The following is an 18,853-nucleotide window of genomic DNA, read 5'->3' on the forward strand; positions in this document are numbered from 1 at the left end:
CAGTAACCTTGGTTAACCTCTGGTATTCTGGGTAAGTTTCCTAGGGGGCTAAATTTCAGCTTGGCAAAAATGAAATTGTGTGCAGATTCCATTAACATTCCTAAGGAATTAGGTCCCAACTCAGCCCCGCCCATCTCCCCAGACGAACCTCCCACTTTTATACTACACATGCTTTCAGCTGCCATCAATATGTCTCCAACAGAGACTGTTGGATGAAACCTGAAACCCTACCCATCTTTCAAAACTAATTTATCCATCTCTTCCCAGAAAAACAAATAAACAAAACAAAAACATCCTAATCTAATAATCCAAATTAGAAGTGATTTCTCTTCTGAATGCCCCAAATGCTCATAGCTTAAACTCTTAAAAGTTAACCAAACTTATGGCTCTTATTAACACTGTCTTGTGTTGCAGTTATTTGTGCACATCTATGCATATGGAACTCCAACTTGGGCACCTTTGTTAACTCCCTGTCTCTCCTTAACAGAACCTGTGTAGAATTAGCACCAATTCATCTGCTACTTTCTTTGTTCAACTTTTACCAGCAATATTGCAAGAGTCTTCTTTAGCCTGCTCATTCAGTAGGCTTCACAGATCCACCAGTAGGTAAAGCCGAGACTATAATGAATATGTGGGCTGGGCATTATTTTGGCAATTACCTTTAGCACTATGTTAGGTGAGTACTAGAGAAAGATATAATAATACTAAATATCCAAATTGGAGATCAAAGATAAGTGTCATACAAACTCTGCCCTCAGGGAGCCCAAAGAGAAGGGGGGAATCAATCATACAAATAGGCCCAGGATAACATGGATATCCAAAGGGGCAACTTTCCCAGCCTGAACGGAAGCATCAGGGAGCCTTCCTAGAAGAAGGGTTGAGAAATGAACAAATAAAAATAATATATAATAAATTCATGCACACATAAGATGTGTTTTATCTTTTCAGGACTCCATTTAAGGTCTCCCACCATGGAAAGGCTGCACTATAAATAAATACAAAATCCAAACCAGTAATCTAAATGTGAACTGTCAATATTTCAAATATACATAAATCCAACAAGCAAAAAAAGAAATAGTAATGTCATTAGCACAAACCATTATAGAGTACTCACTTAAAAAAATGGATATGGTGTATTTAAATATAAACTTGAAATTCACGAGGCATTCATTTTTAAATAATTATATGATTAAATTTTGTCCACAAAATTTTAAGCTGATTGAAATTTCAAAATATATGTTCACATCTGATAAAGCAAACATGATAAACAATACAGTTTCCTAAGACAATCATATTCTCCAACCACCTCAATGCTGTAGCCCCAAAGTGGGTTGCAAAAAGCGTAGTTAGGCATATCTACTTATAATATATCCCTTACAGGAAACATGAGCGTCTTTGACACTGATTATGGTTCTTTTCCTATTATCTGTCATGTCAGATTTGCCTGAAATAATGACTTACAATAGTTTAGTGCCAGTCACTCTTAACCTTATACTTCCCTGATTTACCATTAAGAACAGCCATAGGGTGTTAGCAAATATGTCTATTTACATACCAACTGAACCTATCGGACCACGGCTCTGCTCCCTTGGTTTGATTTTAGGTTTCAGGTGGCGAGGGAACAAAGAAGGCTCTCATAGATATCTATAATTTTCTAAGTCTTGCAAAATCATCTCTTATAAAATCTACAGAGAGGCAAATTTCCTGGGCTAGAATGACTGGCTCTTTCTTCATGAACTTGCAGATGGAATTTCTGGCTGTACTGACCACCATTATTTGGTGGTGACCTATGTCCTGTTAAATAGATCATCATGTAGAAAGAATGCAATGTGGACAAGATGAATTTTGGGAATGCTTTTTAGATGATTTAGATAAGTTCAAACAAGGCCTAGCACAGAATATAAGCCGCAGACACCTAATTTGCTGTTTAGGGTACATCATAGGCTTTATGCGGTGAATTTTTCTCTTGCGATTTATGGCAACAAGCAAAACGTAAAGCAGAAAACTAACAAATAGTATGGACAAAGGAAGAAAAAAGAACCAATAACCAGTTGTGCCCATAGATATGCTTTTATATTCAGAGTCACCGGCACCTTCTTGGGTGTTCCCCACTCTGACCCTCTTCCCTGACCCTGTTGCCCAAGGGACACAAGTATTCTTGGAACATAACTCTCTGAGAAAAAACATACAACACAACAACAACAAAAAAAAGAACAAGGTCTTTCAGAGTCCATAAATAGAACCAATTCTTAAACTTTAGTGAACAATTAAAATAAATGGCATTGATTTTAGAGACTTCCTTTTAGGGTTAAAAATATATAAACATTTATGCCATGTTACACAATCATAAAATATTTTAAAGATCTTGATTTTCATTTATAATACAAAAACTGACTATTCCAAAGAGCATCCGAATGATAAAATTCCTGAATGAAAAACACAGGATTTTAGATTCTCTAAAAGGTACAATCGGGGACAGGTCTGAGGAATTGAGAGCTGGTCTGCATTTCCTTGAATCTAATGAACTACGATTTTTTATTTTATTTCTGCAACTATATATCTTCAGTCACTAAATTTTATTGTACCTCAGCTGAATATTATGGTTTAATAGTTTGATCTAAGTATTTAAAATTCTTCTGGCTAAAAGCCAAATTCAAAACTTTTTCGTACAATAACATATCTATTTCTAACTTCTGGCCTGCTTCTCCCTTTGGATCTCATCCCTGACAGACATCTGTATTTTGTAACTTTTTCTGCTTTCTGGCTCTGAAGATACTCTGAGTTTTGGCCCAATAATCCTTCTCTGTTTGAATTCATTAGCGTGAGAATCGCAGGACTGGAAAGGACTTTGGGAGGTCATGTAGGCATCAACTTGTTGCTCCGGACAGCACTAACTCCAAACCATGATGTTTAAAGACTTGTAGAGAAGATTTTAGGACTTTTCTCATCAATACTGGAGTGCTTAGCATGCCTCACTATTAGAAAATGCTTTGTGATATAATTTTCATTTTGTAAAAATGTTATTTGGCAGACATCACGGCTTTCTATATAATGAACTACCATATAGCTTATATTTTTAGTCCGTTAAAAGGATAGTGAAGACTGAACTAAATTACTTGCTGGTCTCCAGTGGTCCAGAACTGGGGCAAGGGAAGTACTTGGGTTACATGACATTAACATCGTTTTATTGGTAGTAATGCACATGTTGTAGATGTCATTCTCATTTAGTTTGGTCTTTAGTTTTAATCTATCTTATCTACTATATACAAATGAGAGTATTTTCTAGGTTAATTTTTCATAAAAAATGCCTAATACTTGCATAACTGGGTTCACTTACTGGCTATATGATCTTTAGCAAATTCTACCTGCAGTTTATCTAGTAAGTTATAACGGTGATATGGAATGCACAAGATTTGGGAAGGGCAAATGAAAGACTACAAGTAAACTGTCAAACAAAATTCCGGCAAATCGAAATTGCTCAATAAATGCAAGCTGCCTCTCCTCTCTTAGTGAAAAATGAATCACAGAATTTATTTTTGTGGGTTGGGGAAATTGATTACAAACTATCGTATACATCAATGGATGCTAAAACCAGCATATAAAAGACTGATAGGGGACTATAAAGTGATGGATCAATTTTAACATTGCCAAGAGTGAAAAAAGCTGACACCATGTGCCTCGTATTGGGATCAAGTAGGAAGATGATTGTGACACTTAGAAAGTATTCTTCCCCGAGCAACCCCCCCCCCCAACATCTCAAATCTAATCAAGCTTCTATAATAACAATTACATTACAGAAAGAATGGAGGATAGAGAAAAATGTTGCGTAATATTATAAGATCAAATGAGCTAAAGTACAGAAGGCAGGAAATTCTACAGGTCAAACGATTAAATCTCTGCAACAAATAAATGGCATAAGAGAGAAAAAACTGTTATAGATTAAAAGAGACATAAGAGCAATATCAGTCAAATGTTATGTGTGGATCTCAGTGGGATCTGAGTCAAACAAACCAACTCTGAAAAAACATTTCTAAGACAATACGGGAGAAGTAAATATAGACTATTATATGACATTAAGGAATTATCATTAATCTCATTGGCTATAACAGATACTGAAGTTATGTTTAAAGATATTCACCTGTTAGCAATAATTATGGTGGAATTACTTAATATCTGGTACTTCTTTTAAAATATCCCCCAAAAACAATAATAGCACCAACAAAAAGTGAGCAGGAAAATAGATGTAACAAGGACAACCAGCAACTGATAATTATTAAAGATGTGCAAGAGACATGTAGAGTTTATTATAATGGTCTCTCTACTTTGGTATATTCCCGATTTTTCACAACAGAAATATTTTTCCCCCCAAGGAGAATCATCAGATTCTCTCCCTCCCTCCCTTCAAACTAAAATTCATCAAATGATAAAAGTCTTTCTTAGAAATAATATAAAGAGCATATCAATCAAGAAATTTAAACATTTTGCTTGAAGCTTCCTTCAAGATCAGTTCAAAAATCATGTTAGAAGGTAGAGCTCATATAACAGAAATAACTCTTGAATCATGCACATACTTTAGAAAAGGCCAAATTTACACCGCATCAAAAAAAAAAAAAAAAAAAAAAGGAAAAAAGAAAGAAAACAGAAAGCTAAAAAAGGTGCCATCATGGGGAAAAATATTGGCAAATCATATATCTGATAAGGGGACAATATCCAAAATATATAAAGAACTCATACAACTTAATTTAAACAAACAAAAGGTCAGAATGTCTGAATATAATTTTCCCAAAGAAGACATGATTGCCAACAGGTACATGAGATATTCAATATCACTAATCATCACGGAAATGCAAATCAAAACCATAAGGAGATATCACCTCATATCTGTTAGAATGGCTAGCATCAAAAAGACAAGAAATGACAAGTGTTGGCGAGGATGTGGAAAAATGACGGCTCTTGTGTACTGGTGGTGGGAATGTAAATGAGTTCATTCAAACAGTATGGAAGTTCCTCAAAAAAATTAAAAATAGAAGTACCATATGATCCTACAATTCCATTTCTGGGCATTTATCCAAAGAAAATGAAAACTCTAACTTGAAAAGATATACATACCCCTGTATTCACTGCAGCATTATGGTATTTACGATAGCCAAGATATGGAAACAACCTAAGTGTCTACTGATAGATGAATGTATAAAGAAAACCTGTATGTGACAAAATGGACTTTAAAACAAAGGCTATAGTAAGAGACAAAGAAGAACACTACATAAATAAAGGGAACAATAAATAAGAGAATATAAACCTCCTAAACATTTATGCATCTATCACAGGAGCACCTAAATATGTAAAGCAAATCTTCATGGACATAATGAGATAAACTAACAGTAATTCAGTCATAGTAGGGGATTTTAACACCCCATGGACATCAATGGATAGATTTTCCAGACAAAATCAATAAGGAAACAGCGGCTGTAAATAACACATTAAATCAAATGGCTCTAATTGATATCTTCAGAGCATTTCACCTCAAAGCAGCAGAATATACATCCTTCTCAAATGCACATGAAACATTTTCTAGGACAGACCACATATTAGGACACAAAACAAATCTCAATAAATGTAAAAAGATTGAAATCATATCAAGCAGCTTCTTTGGCCATAATGATATGAAATTAGAAATCAATCACAAGAAAAAAAATGAAAACACATTTGAAAGCTAATTAGCATAAATAAACAATGATTAGGTTAAGAATGAGAGAAGGAAAAAAAAAATCAAAAGGTATCTTGAAACAAATGAAAATGAGAATACAACAACCCAAAATCCATGGGACAGAGCAAAAGCAATTCTCAGAGGGAAATTCATAGCATCACTGGCCTACCTCAAGAAGAAAAATCTCAAATAAACAGACTTTGCACTTAAAGGAATTTGAAACCGAACAAACAAAGCCCAAAGTGAGTAGAAGGAAGGAAATAATGAAGATCAGAGCAGAAATAAATGAAATAAGAGTTTAAAAATACCATACAACAGATCAATGAATCCAGAAACTGGTTCTTTGAAAAGATAAACAAGATAAACCTTTAACCAGACTCATAAAGAGAGAGAGAGAGAGAGAGAGAGAGAGAGAGAGAGAGAGAGAGAGAGAGAGAGAACCCAAATAAAGAAATACAAAGGATTCTAAGAAATTATTAAGAACAACTATATGACCACAAATTGGACAATCTGGAAGAAATGGGTAAATTTCCCAAAAGTATACAATCTTCCAAAATGCAATCAGGAAGAACAGGAAATCTGAATAGACATATTGCAACTAGTGAAACTGAAGCAGTAATAACACCCCCCCCCCCCCCCCCCGCCAAAAAAAAAAAACAAAAGCCCTGGACCAGATGGCTTCACAGGAGAATTTTACCAAACATTCACAGAAGAACTAATACATATCCTTCTCAAACTATTCCAAAAAAAAAAATCAAGAGAAGACTCCCAAGCTCATTTTACGAGCCAGTATTATCCTAATCCTGAAACCAGATAAAGACCACAAAGAAAGAGAATTACAGGCCAATTATCCCCGATGAACATAGATGCCACAGTCCTCAACAAAATATTTGCAAACCAGATTCAACAATACATTAAAAAGATCATACACCATGGTCAAGTGGGGCTTATTGCAGGGATACAAGGTTGGTACAATAGCCACAAATTGATAAACATGATTCATCACATAGATAGAATGAAGGATAAAAATCACATGATCAGATCAATAGATGTAGAAAAAGCATTTTATAAAACTCAGCATCCATTTATGATAAAAGCTATCAGAAAGTGGGAAAAGAAGGAATGTATCTTAAGACAATAAAGTCCATATATAACCCCACAGCCAACATTACACTTAATGGGCAAAAACTAAAAGCATTTCCTTTAAGTGTAGGAACAAGAGAAGTATATCTGTTTTCATCATTCTTATTCAATATAGTTCCAAAAGTCCAAGCTAGAGCACTCAGAATTCAAAAAACGCTAACACCCAAACGTCCAATAACTGGTAAGTAAGTAAAATGCCAGTATTTTCATGCAATAAAATATTATTTGTCAACAAAAAGGAATAAAATCCTGATCTGTGATACAACAAGGGTGAACTGTGAAAACGTTATGCTTAATGAAAAAAGCCAGTCACAAGACTACAAATTCTATGGTTCCATACATGAAAGGTCCAGAATAGATAAATATATAGACACAAAATAAATTAGTGGTTGTGTAGGGGTGGGGAGTGGGGGACTGGAGGGTAGCAGCAAAAGAACTGTAGGTTTCTTTCCGAGATGATAAAAATGTTCTGAAGTTGACTGTGGTGAGGACTGAGCAAAACTGTGAATATGCAAAGAACCATCCAATTGTACCCTTTAGATGAGTAAACTGTGGTATGTGCATTTTATTACAATAAAGCTGTGACAAATGCTAATAGCATGGGAGAACCAAGATTTGTAACTCTGACTTTGATGTAGCATATGAAGGTGTTGCTATAAAACATGTAAGGTTCTCAAGTTTGACTTTTTTTCTAACTAGGAGTTGAATTTAAAAATTGGCAGTCATGCATGCTTGAAAATATATGACCTAGTGAACTTTTAAACCAATGGGCCTTTAAGGAAACAATGGGTAAAGAATTTGTGGCTTGTAATCAAAACTCAGTTTTTCTCCAACATGCAGAATCTAGGGCAGAACAAGAGGCAAATTGTCTCCTGGAGAAGGTAAGCCCTTTGAGGAAAGTAAGAACTGCTAACACTTACAAAGCACCAACTATGTGCTGGACATTGTTCTGTCTTCTCACATGTAGCAATCAGTTATTTCAACCAACAACTTAAAGAGGTAAGAACTATTATTAGGACCAATTTATAAGTGACTAGATCCAGAATCTATGCTCTTAACAGCTAGGCTATAATGGCCTCTGTCTTTATTTTCTCTTGCTTGTTATTCTCTTCAACAATGCAGCTTTTAAGAATTAACTTATACTTCATGAATATTGGCATTTACTGTGACTCTAATGGGGGAAAGTATTTTTATTTTTAGGGGGAATATCCTTTCTATTTGAGGGAGAGTAATTCATAAATAGATGATTATAGACCATAAATTCATCTTTACTATCCTTCCTTTCTTTTATCCCCAAACCTTTTTAATGCAGAACAGCAAACATCAAACACTGATGGCTAAGCAGTTCTCCATTTCCAGAAGAGAAGTGCACCCCCAACCCCTTTTAATGCAAGAGTATTTAATTGGAAAATAGAAATAGGCTAATAAAATTTCTACCACCAAATAAAGTGACAGGACAGAAATGACTTCAGCATTCTTCCAGTTTGCGAATGTTTTCCATTTATTTAAAAGCATGTCTTATTGACAGATTCCTTCCCCACCTCTCACTTTTGGAAAAGCAGGGAATGCTAGCATTTCAAACTACAGCATGTATGTATGTATGTATGTATGTATGTATGTATGTAGATTTCAGAAGTCTCCTTTGCTTTTTAAGTTTTCACTAGGAGTCCTGCTTCAGCAGACCTTCACCAAGGCACTGGGAAAGGATTTCTCTCACCGCAGCGCAGACTAAATGATGGGTTTTACAAGTAGGCAAGAAGCACACAGGTCCCAGGGCTGGCGAGCACCTAGGAGATTGAGATGTCAGCAGGGACTGCTGGTGGTTGGTCTCCCAGGAGCCCTTTCTCTTAAAGTCCCAACGTCCCCTTTAAGTAGGAATAGCCATGTGACACAATTCTGGATTCTGGGATGTTGGCAGCATGTGTGTACGGTGTGAGTTCCAAGAACTATCCTTGAAGGAAGGCGGGATGCTCATTTTGGCCCCTTCCTCTTTCAGTGGTTGGAATGAGGACAAGTCCTGAAGCTGAGCAGCCAGGGAGGAGGAGCAGGTGCTGGGACAGCGGAGCAGCAGTAAGCAGGGACCTGGGCAGAGGCAGCTCCTATCGTAGACTGCCTACCTATGACTGTGCTCAGGTGTGCTAGAAAAAGAAACTTCCGTGTTGTGCAGCTGCTGCTCCTTTGTATTTCTGCCTCTTATATCCCTTTTGTCTGTGCTCACTGAGTTATCTCCGGTGGAACTCTTTTACTATCTTCCCAGGCCCCCAGTCATACCTTCACAGCATTGTGAAGACAGGATGATTGAAAGTGGGTTCAGGGAACACTCAATTTTAGGTTCCCCCCTCACGGTCAAAAAGGAAGACAATGACTTCTGGGTGCAAAACACTTAGTAGTGGGTCCCAGTACTGTTACCCATAATTCAACGCCATTCATTACTGCGTCCACTGGGGCCACACAACTTCTCTTTATCTCCTAGGAGACTGGCTCTGCCTCCTACTTCCCCGAAGCCCCCAAGACTTCTTTGTCTTTCCTGCATTTCAACAGGAATGATCTCCTCTCTGCCTTTGAGTCCCCCCTCCTCAAATGATGAATGGGAGCTAAGCCTTCTGGACACGTCAGTACAAGCTGCCAATGGGCAGGCGGTGCTTAGGAAACAAAGTTCAGGATTCTGCGAACATATGTGCAGCTATAAGTGGTCCGCCCAACACAGCTGGAAAGAAACAGCCGAGGACACGTCCCTTTGTTCTCTGTAAGCCGCAGAGAAGAGGCAGATCACGTTAGACTGCGAGTATCTCTCAGACTCAGAGGGTTCTCTTCTGCAGCATCACCAGCGCTAACATAACCTGGCCTGCCAGGCCCGTGTGCTCCCGCGTCACTGGAAGCTCATAAAGCTCGTAAAGGCACAAAAGTCTCGTTTTTAATTTATTGGGTAGTATCGAGGATTACTGTCTGACTTGGAACATTTTCCCAATGTAATTAACAAACAGATTCAAATCCATACAATTATAAGGTTTAATGAAGCTTTAGTTCGGTCTGTGGATAAGTGTGCAAGATAAAATGTTACTAGAATACCAAACCCAATTAAATCACCACTAAGCTACGGACATTAAGCATCACACGTTGTAAAGTCAGTTTCAGAAATAGCAAGTATTTTCTGCGTCAAGTTCTCACACATCGTTAGAGCTGGGGGAGGACCCGGCACCTGGGCAGCTGCCTGTGAGCCACACCGGCCTATGTGAGGAAGGAAGCATGGATCAAGACAAGGCATCGCTTAAGCATCTCGGGGACAAGAAAATCTCTCATGTGTGTGTCAGTAAAACACACGTGAAGCATGCCTAATCTATATGTTGGGAGGACGATGAGAAGATTTAAAAAGTGATGTGAGGCTTTCCTCCAGACACAGATGGCCTTTGATGTGCAGAGAGAAACAGCTTTGCCAGAATCTGCAAAGGGAAAGGCTGAGAAAAACCACAGCAAGAATGAGTCAACTTTTCAGGAAGGCAGTCTTTCTGGAGACCCTGTACTGGGGCAATTCTCTAGCCATAGCCCATCTGCAAAAGGCTTCCCACAGAGCTGAGCACGCTGTGGGCCTCAGAGCCAGTTAGGCCGGGCAGAAACACTGAGAGTGAGGCCAGTACTGGCCATGAGTGTGGCCACGAGAGCAGTAAGGGATAGAGTGGATCCCTTGGGGCAGCTGTATGCTTACAATGAATTCACAGCCACGCTGGTGAGTGTGATTCACACACCCGTGGCCGTAGTTGAATGGGCCAAGCTCCTGACCTAACCAGTTCAACCAGGAAAGTGGACCTGGACTGGAGGTTGAACTTGGAGCTCTGGGACCTGTGGGGAGACGATCAGGTGGCCTGAGAAGCTGGGCGGGGGAAGCTAGCCTGTTAAAAAGGAAGAAAAAAAAGCAACTATGGGCAAAAAGCAGAGAAAATGAAGTGAGCAAATAGTCCCCTGGGCTCCTCTCTTCCAGGCCTGGCCTCGTCTTTCCAGAGGCCCAGCAGCATTTTACCCTTGGTGTCCAGGGCTCCCCACTGCATCCTCACAGACAGTGGGGAGACCATGTTTTGCTAAGCCAGCTGTAGTGCCAGTGGGGTTTCTGTGGCTGAGGCACCACCTGGGAAGCACCGGACCCTGTAGCCACAGGAAGTGCTGTCTCTCACAGGAGCTGTTCTCAGTCAGGGGGAGTGGGCCATCAGGCACTGCAGAGGCAGCGTTCGGACAGTGATTGCCATTAAGTCTAGAAACACAAAACTTTCTCAGAAACAGGGCTTCCTCGGTCTCCTACAGTCAGACCCAGGTGTTCTAACCGATGGGTAGGATGACGATGTTGACAATAATCGTGACAGCAGCTACTATTTATCCAGTGTCATAATAATAATGGGACTTTAACTGTATAAAGCACTATGCTGGGTGCTTTACATGCATTATCTCTGCTCCTTACAACTCCTGAAGGTAGTGAGAGCACACATTTGTTTGGAAAGGCTTGTGACACAAGACACAATGAAGATGTCATCCGGGAAAGACCAGCATGCTGGGAAGGCAGGTACCACAAGAGAGTACTTAGCATGATGGATTCACCATAATTCAAGATTTGGCCGTTGACCTTGTAGTCCCAGAAAATATTCATGGTGTCCTAGCACTGACTGAATTTAGGAATGCCGAGTCATGCAACAAAGTTCGTGGGAGACTGATATATAAACCAGATGCCAAGTTATTAATTTACCATGCGGTGTGTAACTGCCAAGGAGCCTGGATATTGATGCTGGTCTGAGCAGTGTATGCTCCTTCCTCCACAGACAGATTGTGTTGGAAGCCAAACTATGAGAAGATTGTTTGGGTGGTTGGATGATCTGAATATTAGACACAGAGTTTGGACAGCTGCTACATGCATCTCCACAGATGGGATTTAGCTGACAGGTAAACCAGACAGATACTTGGGTACCAATTCTTTGGATGCTGCCAGGAGAGCTTTTGTCAACGAATAATTCTTTGAGCTTCCTAGGCTTCTAGAGCTGACCAGCTCTTCTCCTGAAGGACACATTCTTTCTTGATATCCAAACCCATCTTGTGTGTCCGGGAGTCCTTTTATTTAAGGTTGTCTTGTATACCTTCGGTTTGGTTTGTTGTTTTATGATTTAACAATTTGAGGTAAAAAAATAATTTTATTTTCCTTCTTTTCATATTTCTCAGCAAAGGAGCTTATCATCACCCAACATATCATCTACCATGTTATTATCCCAATGTGTTGTGCACAGAGGGTGAAGCGCATGGAATCTGGAGTCTCAGAAAGACCTGGGATAAAATTCTTGCTCTCCCACTTTATATTTTATGGTAAAAAAAACAAAACAGTTAATTTTACCTGGCCTCCGTTTCCCCACTTATATAATGGAGATAATGCATCACAGAATAAATTAAGATTTAATGAGGTTATGTATATGCAGAGCACCTAGCACAGCACTGGGTATAATACACACAACACATCAGAGCAAAAATAACACAGTGCTCAACCATTTAGATTCTCCTTGGTTTCTAAGTATACAAATTTTTGTTCATTATTCTTCCAACATGATTTTTGTAATCCTATTAGTGTAAAAAACTAATTTTCCTAACTTATGAACCAAACAAAAGTGAATTTTAGGAACAAGTGCATTGATTTCTTTGGCTTCCTGTTCTCCTTCTCCACCAGAAACAAATGATACAGCTTGCTTTTGTCTTTTTTCTTGTTATCCTTGTGAAAATATCCTTTAAAGACTCTAGTCATGATATTTTCATATAAGAATTCTGCACCAAATTTTGAAGCTTAAGAATGCGTTTATTTTGTTTGTTAATCTTATCCAAAGATATTTTTCCCATTGATTTTTAGACAGAGTGGAAGGGAGGGAGAAAGAGTAAGCCTCCCACACATGCCCTGACCAGGGCCAAGGACTGAACCCTTAACCCAGTTTTGGGCCCTGGACCGGGAATCAAACCCAAGACCCTTCTGAGCACAGGCCAAAACTCTAACCATTGAACATACCAGCCAGGGCAAGAATGCCTTTTTTAACTGAGAAAGTCCTATGAAATCATATAGTTCTAGTAACAAATTTATTCTCCCTCCTCCCCAATTAATTCCATGTAATCTTTAGATGTCAGAATTACACGATTCTTCCTGCATAAATGTTCTGGTCTATGCTAATATATATTCAGCTATTTTAACTTATGGGCTTGCAGATGCAATTATGCGCTCTTTTCAATTATATTATAATTGAAAAGGGGTAGAATTTCTATCTCTTTATGTCCTCATTTGTATACACATTGTACCTATATTGATATTGAGGAGATATTAAATAGTTATTTGTAAGGAGAAATACTGGGAAGTAGAAATAAAAGTAACAGATAGCTGTTTGTATTATTTGTTAATTTATAGACACATTTTCTGAAAGTATGGATCTGAAGCTAAGTGCCTATTTATTATTATTTTGTGAACCTATGTTAATTTTCCCCTAAATTATCTAAATGTTTTCTTTCTTTTTTTCTCTGACTTTTAACACCTGGAGTCTTATGTACACCCTAGAGATTTCTTGCACTAGAGAAATTCCTGATATTAGCTCTTAAAGTTTTCTTTTTAATCCATAAAGTTTATTATAAGTGCCCAACTCATCCTCGGTTATCCTTCTTTAATTCCCCCCCCATCTCTTGAAATTGCTCCAGCGACCCCCCATCCATTTAATGTTTGTCTTGAGTTGTAATGCTGCAGCTTCATACTCCTACAGTCCTTGGGGAAAAGATGATATTTATTTTGGCCTATTGTCACATACCAAATGAAGATATCTAAAAATGTAGTACAGCACACAAATGCAAATAAATACGAAAACAAGAACAATACAGTATTCAGAGAAGAAGAACAAGCACCCATGAGGGATCTGGGTAAGAAGGAAATATCTGTTACCAAGTCTACTACAGAGGATGAATGAAATTGGATAATCTGGGAACCTGGGTGCTTCCCGAATGGAATCCTTAGTCAACAGAGTAAACAACAGGATGAGAAGAGAGCAAAACTTAGTACGGTGCTGGGCATTCCTTATTCTTAAGCTCATCTAAACCACAGAACATTCGGCATAAGTCTACCCTGCAGAACCTAAATATACTTACCAACACTTAAAGGTTAATGTGACAAAATTACAAACTGATCACAAAACAAGTTCCTGTGAACTTTAATATTTTCTGTGAACTTTAATATTTTCAGGGACTTTAGTCAGAACCTGTGGTTAGTTTGATTTAACATTACAGACATGTTTTCCATATTTTTCACTACGAATTGCAAACTAATTTCCATAAAGTCATATGGGAGCCTCTCTATACATCCCGTTATCAATCACAAAACAATGTGTAAACAGGCAAACGGTTCTGAAAAAGTGAACTCTATCAGGTTAGTTTTCCATGAACTAAATGGTCCTGCAGAAAGAAGTTACCCAAACTCAGTTGTTTTTCGGACTACAAGACAAGGAGATGAACTTATCTTTGAATTGAAGAACTAGCCTCTGTCTAGGGGGCAGTGGGCTTGGCAGGACATTCAATGATCTCACCAAGAGCCTGTGTAATGTAATAACACTCGACTGTGTGTTTATGGTAGATAATACCTCTGAAGCATGACAAGATGCATCCTGACATAATTCCGTTTGTGAAACCAGGACCCACTCAATATCCCCCATAAGACAGTGACAAACAGTGTAATACTTTTGAATAACATAAAACAGGAACACGACATTCATCCATTCAGTGTATTTACTGAGCATCTCCACAGCAGTGGATCCGATAAAGGACACAATGACAAGTTAGATGTGGTCATTTCCTGTGGAAACCTACAGTCTAGATGGAGACATGCTATGGACACACAGTTAGAATGTGAGGAATCGAGTGAGCAACAGCGTAACAGGTGCCATGAAAGGTTTTGGGCTTTAGAGGAAGGGGGTGTGATGTTTGGAGATGGTGCCCAGGAAAGGCTTCATGAAACAGAGGGCACATGGGCCGTGTGGAAGTGGGGCTAGGATTTCAGCAGAAAAGGGGAGATTTGAATGAAAAGAGGGAAGTGGAGTGTCACAGGCTGGCTTGGGGGTGCTGACAGGCCAGCTGAACTACAGCACAGATTGTGTGTAAGGTAGTGAAAGGCATGCTGGGTGGGGGCAGTGGGGGGGGGGGGAGGTGACTGTAGAAGGTCAGCCTCCGGGTGAAAGAATGCCTGAAGGCCATTCTCAGGGAAGGGGTGCAATCCCCCTGCACTCTGAGAACTTGTGGGACCATCTGAACGGAAAGAGATGGAAGGCTGGAATTCCAGTCCAGGCTCTTTTAGTGCTCCAGGCATTCGCTTGTGAAGAGGGAGTCTAGGGAACTCACTAGGAGTAACGCATGCATGTGTTTTAACTACAATATTTCCTTAATTCTCATGACAACTCTGAAAAATAAATAACATTAACTCTGGGGGTTTAGTTGAGGAAATTAAGGCTCCAAGAGATTACTAAGGTCACCGAGTTAATGAAATAAAAAGGGGAGGGGAGCAGGACTCAGCGGTTGGGACTTTAATGTCACATCATCTGCACGATGCCACTATGATAAAGGCCTTTTATAAGCTCCCTCAGTGCAGGCTTGAGGCTCACTGTATTGCAGTGTGCCTCTGGTGCAGACCTAGAGACTCACATGTCGCAGGAGAATGACTCTGATGAGAGTTTCTCCTTGGAAGCTGAAATCAGGGAGATCCCTCTACCCCAAGTGACCAGAGAAACTTCCCTGTTACACAGAGAGCTTCTTATGAGTGGACGCTGCCTTACCTGCCTCTGAGGCTCCAGGAGCAAGTCCAGAGAAGGACTCAAGGCAAAACTGTCATCATGAATCTAACTTGTGATTCATGCAATATATTTTCTATCCTGAACAGACCTTCCAAGGACACGAAATAGTTTGCATGGTTCTAAGATTGCAATCCTGAGAGTTATTTCCACATGTTCTCCTCCAGGTCTGGGATGTATAGTAAGTTCTCACTTAACACCATTGGTGGGTTCTTAGAGCTGCCCCAAAGCAATGTATAATGAAACCAATTTTCCCTCAGGCTAGTTGACCTGAACAAGAGTTGAGGTCCCACAGCATCACATCAATGTTATGATGAAACAAAGTTATGAGTGGATGGTGCGTGATCTAGTAATAGGTAGAAGACTAAGAGAAAAAAAATTAGGAGAAATTCAGATTCATAGGATATTAGTAAGCAGGATGATAACAGAGTGAGATCCACATGATGACATTTACATTAAGCTCAGGAAAGTGGTAACAAACTCTCACAAAAATCACATGGCATCTGACCACTGGTTAGATAGTTTTTCTGTTTGCCTACTCAATCCCCAGACCATGTTCAGTTATGGAAATGGAATGAAAACTTAGTCCTCCATTCTGGCTTTAAGCGGACATACTTCGTTTTTCAGAAAGAAGTTCTAGAAATGCTGAGGGGTTGTGAGCACATGATACATACTAAAAAAAAAAAAAAAAAAAAAAAAAAAAAATGTGTGGTGAACCGAATGACACCAATTTGTCTTAGAGACTACATATCTACCTTTGATCAGACTAAGAGTAAAATTGAGAACTCCCAAAATTGCTATTTATTATACTACGAGTCTGAATGACATCAGTCACTTCTTCTAAAATATTCTTTGTGTATACATATGTGTGCATTTCTCTCAGATACTATTGTTAGAAAAAATAGGTATGCTCCAAACATTTGTCCTACTATCTGACCAGCACTTTCGCACAGAGTTTTATTTTAAAATGGGCGGTCATTACTCACCTGCAGCATATCCCCGAGGTCTGCGGTGCTGATGTCCGGGTCCTCCGTGGTGTTGAAGGGCACAGGCGCTATCCGCACGAGGGTGAGCACCCTGGGTTCGGGGTATCTCCAGAGCATCATGCCCGGGCTATCTTCGGTTTCGTTGTAAAACAAGACTTCATAGACACCAGGCATTTTCAGAGGTTCTGTTAAATGGAAGCATAATTAACTGTCTATTTTTGAAGGGAGACATTTTGGTATATGATAGCAAGAAAAAATTATGAGGATAAAAGTAAAATGATAAGGAAGCTGGGTGGTCAACTTTATAGGGTTTGAGATGGGAACAAATCACGAATTTTCCCTTAAGATATATCAAGTGATAATTTACTATTTTTTGTACTGCAGGTATTAATGTACTTTTTCAAGTGATCTTATTCTATTACCACTTAGTAAATGGGCAGCTAAAACATACACACACACACACACACACACACACCTGGAAGCTGTCACTACTTACCAGCATCTCTTACATACTGAAAAAGACCCGTCCGCAGGTCATCGGAACTCTGTTCACTTTTAAATGTCTGGTTCTTTTCCACGGGAGGTGGCACATGTGGCACTGCTTCAGAAACTTCAACATTTCTCTCCTCATTAAGGTATCCACTGAGTAACTCATGTAGAAGAACTAAACAATTCAAATGTTCTTGACCCCAGAAAACCTTTAAAACCAGATGAAAATTTTAGTGGCTTTAAAATATAAACACTTCAGGAAAATAATTAGGTACAATCATATTTGAATTAATGCAAGACTGCAATTACGTTTAATTTAATTACTGACAATAAGTAAACTATAACTTCTAAGTAATTGGACCTATAGGATGTAATTCTATTGCTTGAGTAAATATATAAAAACAACAAAATCAATTACATCATATGTTATGTGAATATCAATCAATTTTAAATGCTAAATTAATGATGAAATTATGTTAATGTGAGGTAATGTTTATTAACTTAGCTAAGAGGGAAAAGAACACCTATTATAGTCTAAGAAAAGGCAATGAAGATCTTCTAAGCTAAAATGTTAAAAAAAATAAAAATAATAAGCTTGTAGAATAGTTTCCTACATTTTGTCATGAGATTAAAAAACACATATTGGTTTTAGGGTTCTTTTGCTTGCATTTTTACTTTTAAGAGAGAGATGGGAGATGCTAAATGAACCTGCACTACTTAAAAAGCCTCCCAACTTCTGTGTTTAGTGAGAATGTGCCCATACACGGTATTCCACAACCCGGAATCAGCTGGGCAGGAGCTATCGTAGTTTCAAAATAAACGTCTTAGTGTTTCTTACGAGAGGAATCAAGATCTATTTTTCTACATCTGAAAAATACTAGTCTATAACAGAAGTCTGAACAGTGGGTAATAATAATTGTGGATTCAAAATGTCAGTAATGTTAAATGTCTATGCATATATTGGATAAAGGAAGCACAATCATTAATTTTAAGAAAACTATAAACTGTGCGTGCGCACACAGGTAGAAAAAATGAACCCTATACATTATAGCTAAGTTTAAATCCTGGGTTTGGGTCCTGCTCTCTGGAATTAAGGTATCTCAGAAATGAAGGTAAGAGATAGGATACTAAGTCTATCTAGGTTTTCATCAATATTACTTTGGGGTCTGAAAAGATAGAGATAAGTGAAAAGTCAAATGGAACACTGCTCCAGCCTTTAAATTGTGAAGAGACAGACATCTTTATAATATAGATCTGATCTACCTTGGTTTTATTGGGGTGACATGTTTAATAAGGTTATCTATGTTTAAAGTGCACATTTCTCTGAGACATAATCTGTATATTGCATTGTGTGCCCATCACCCAAAGTCAAATCATCTTCCATCACCATAAATTTGGCTTCTGCTATTTTTGTTTTTAATGTGGAATTACATTGCTTTCTTGATAAAATGGTAACAGAATTAGTGTTCTTGATAACACACCATAATAACACGTTTATTGTTAAATATGTGAAAATTTCTAATAGATGTGGAAAACTTCCAAAGCAGTACAAAGCAATAGGTTCTTAGGATCCTCCATATCTAGATTGGTGTCAGTAAGAATGCTGATGAAAAAAGTTGGGGCAACACAATTTTAAGATGACAATAAGAAATTAATATGTAATGTGCCTCCATTATTCACAAATTATTAATTTCCATTTTCTA

At 38.4% G+C, this 18,853-nt stretch overlaps 1 protein-coding gene across 5 annotated transcripts in view; it reads right to left on the reverse strand.

Annotated features, from left to right (window-relative positions):
• The window catches only part of VPS13B (vacuolar protein sorting 13 homolog B), a 513,325-nt gene that overhangs the window by 99,504 nt on the left and 394,968 nt on the right, over positions 1–18,853 (reverse strand). For all 5 annotated transcript variants that reach the window (XM_045581364.1, XM_036436747.2, XM_036436745.2 and 2 more), the window contains 2 exons: positions 17,158–17,359; positions 16,662–16,846 (listed from right to left, as the gene is read on the reverse strand). In XM_045581364.1, coding sequence (XP_045437320.1) covers positions 16,662–16,846; positions 17,158–17,359 — 387 coding nt within the window. The remainder of the gene's footprint in view (positions 1–16,661; positions 16,847–17,157; positions 17,360–18,853) is intronic.

Source organism: Pipistrellus kuhlii, unplaced genomic scaffold, assembly GCF_014108245.1.
Source record: "Pipistrellus kuhlii isolate mPipKuh1 unplaced genomic scaffold, mPipKuh1.p scaffold_m20_p_14, whole genome shotgun sequence".
In the NCBI taxonomy this organism is placed as follows: domain Eukaryota; kingdom Metazoa; phylum Chordata; class Mammalia; order Chiroptera; family Vespertilionidae; genus Pipistrellus; species Pipistrellus kuhlii.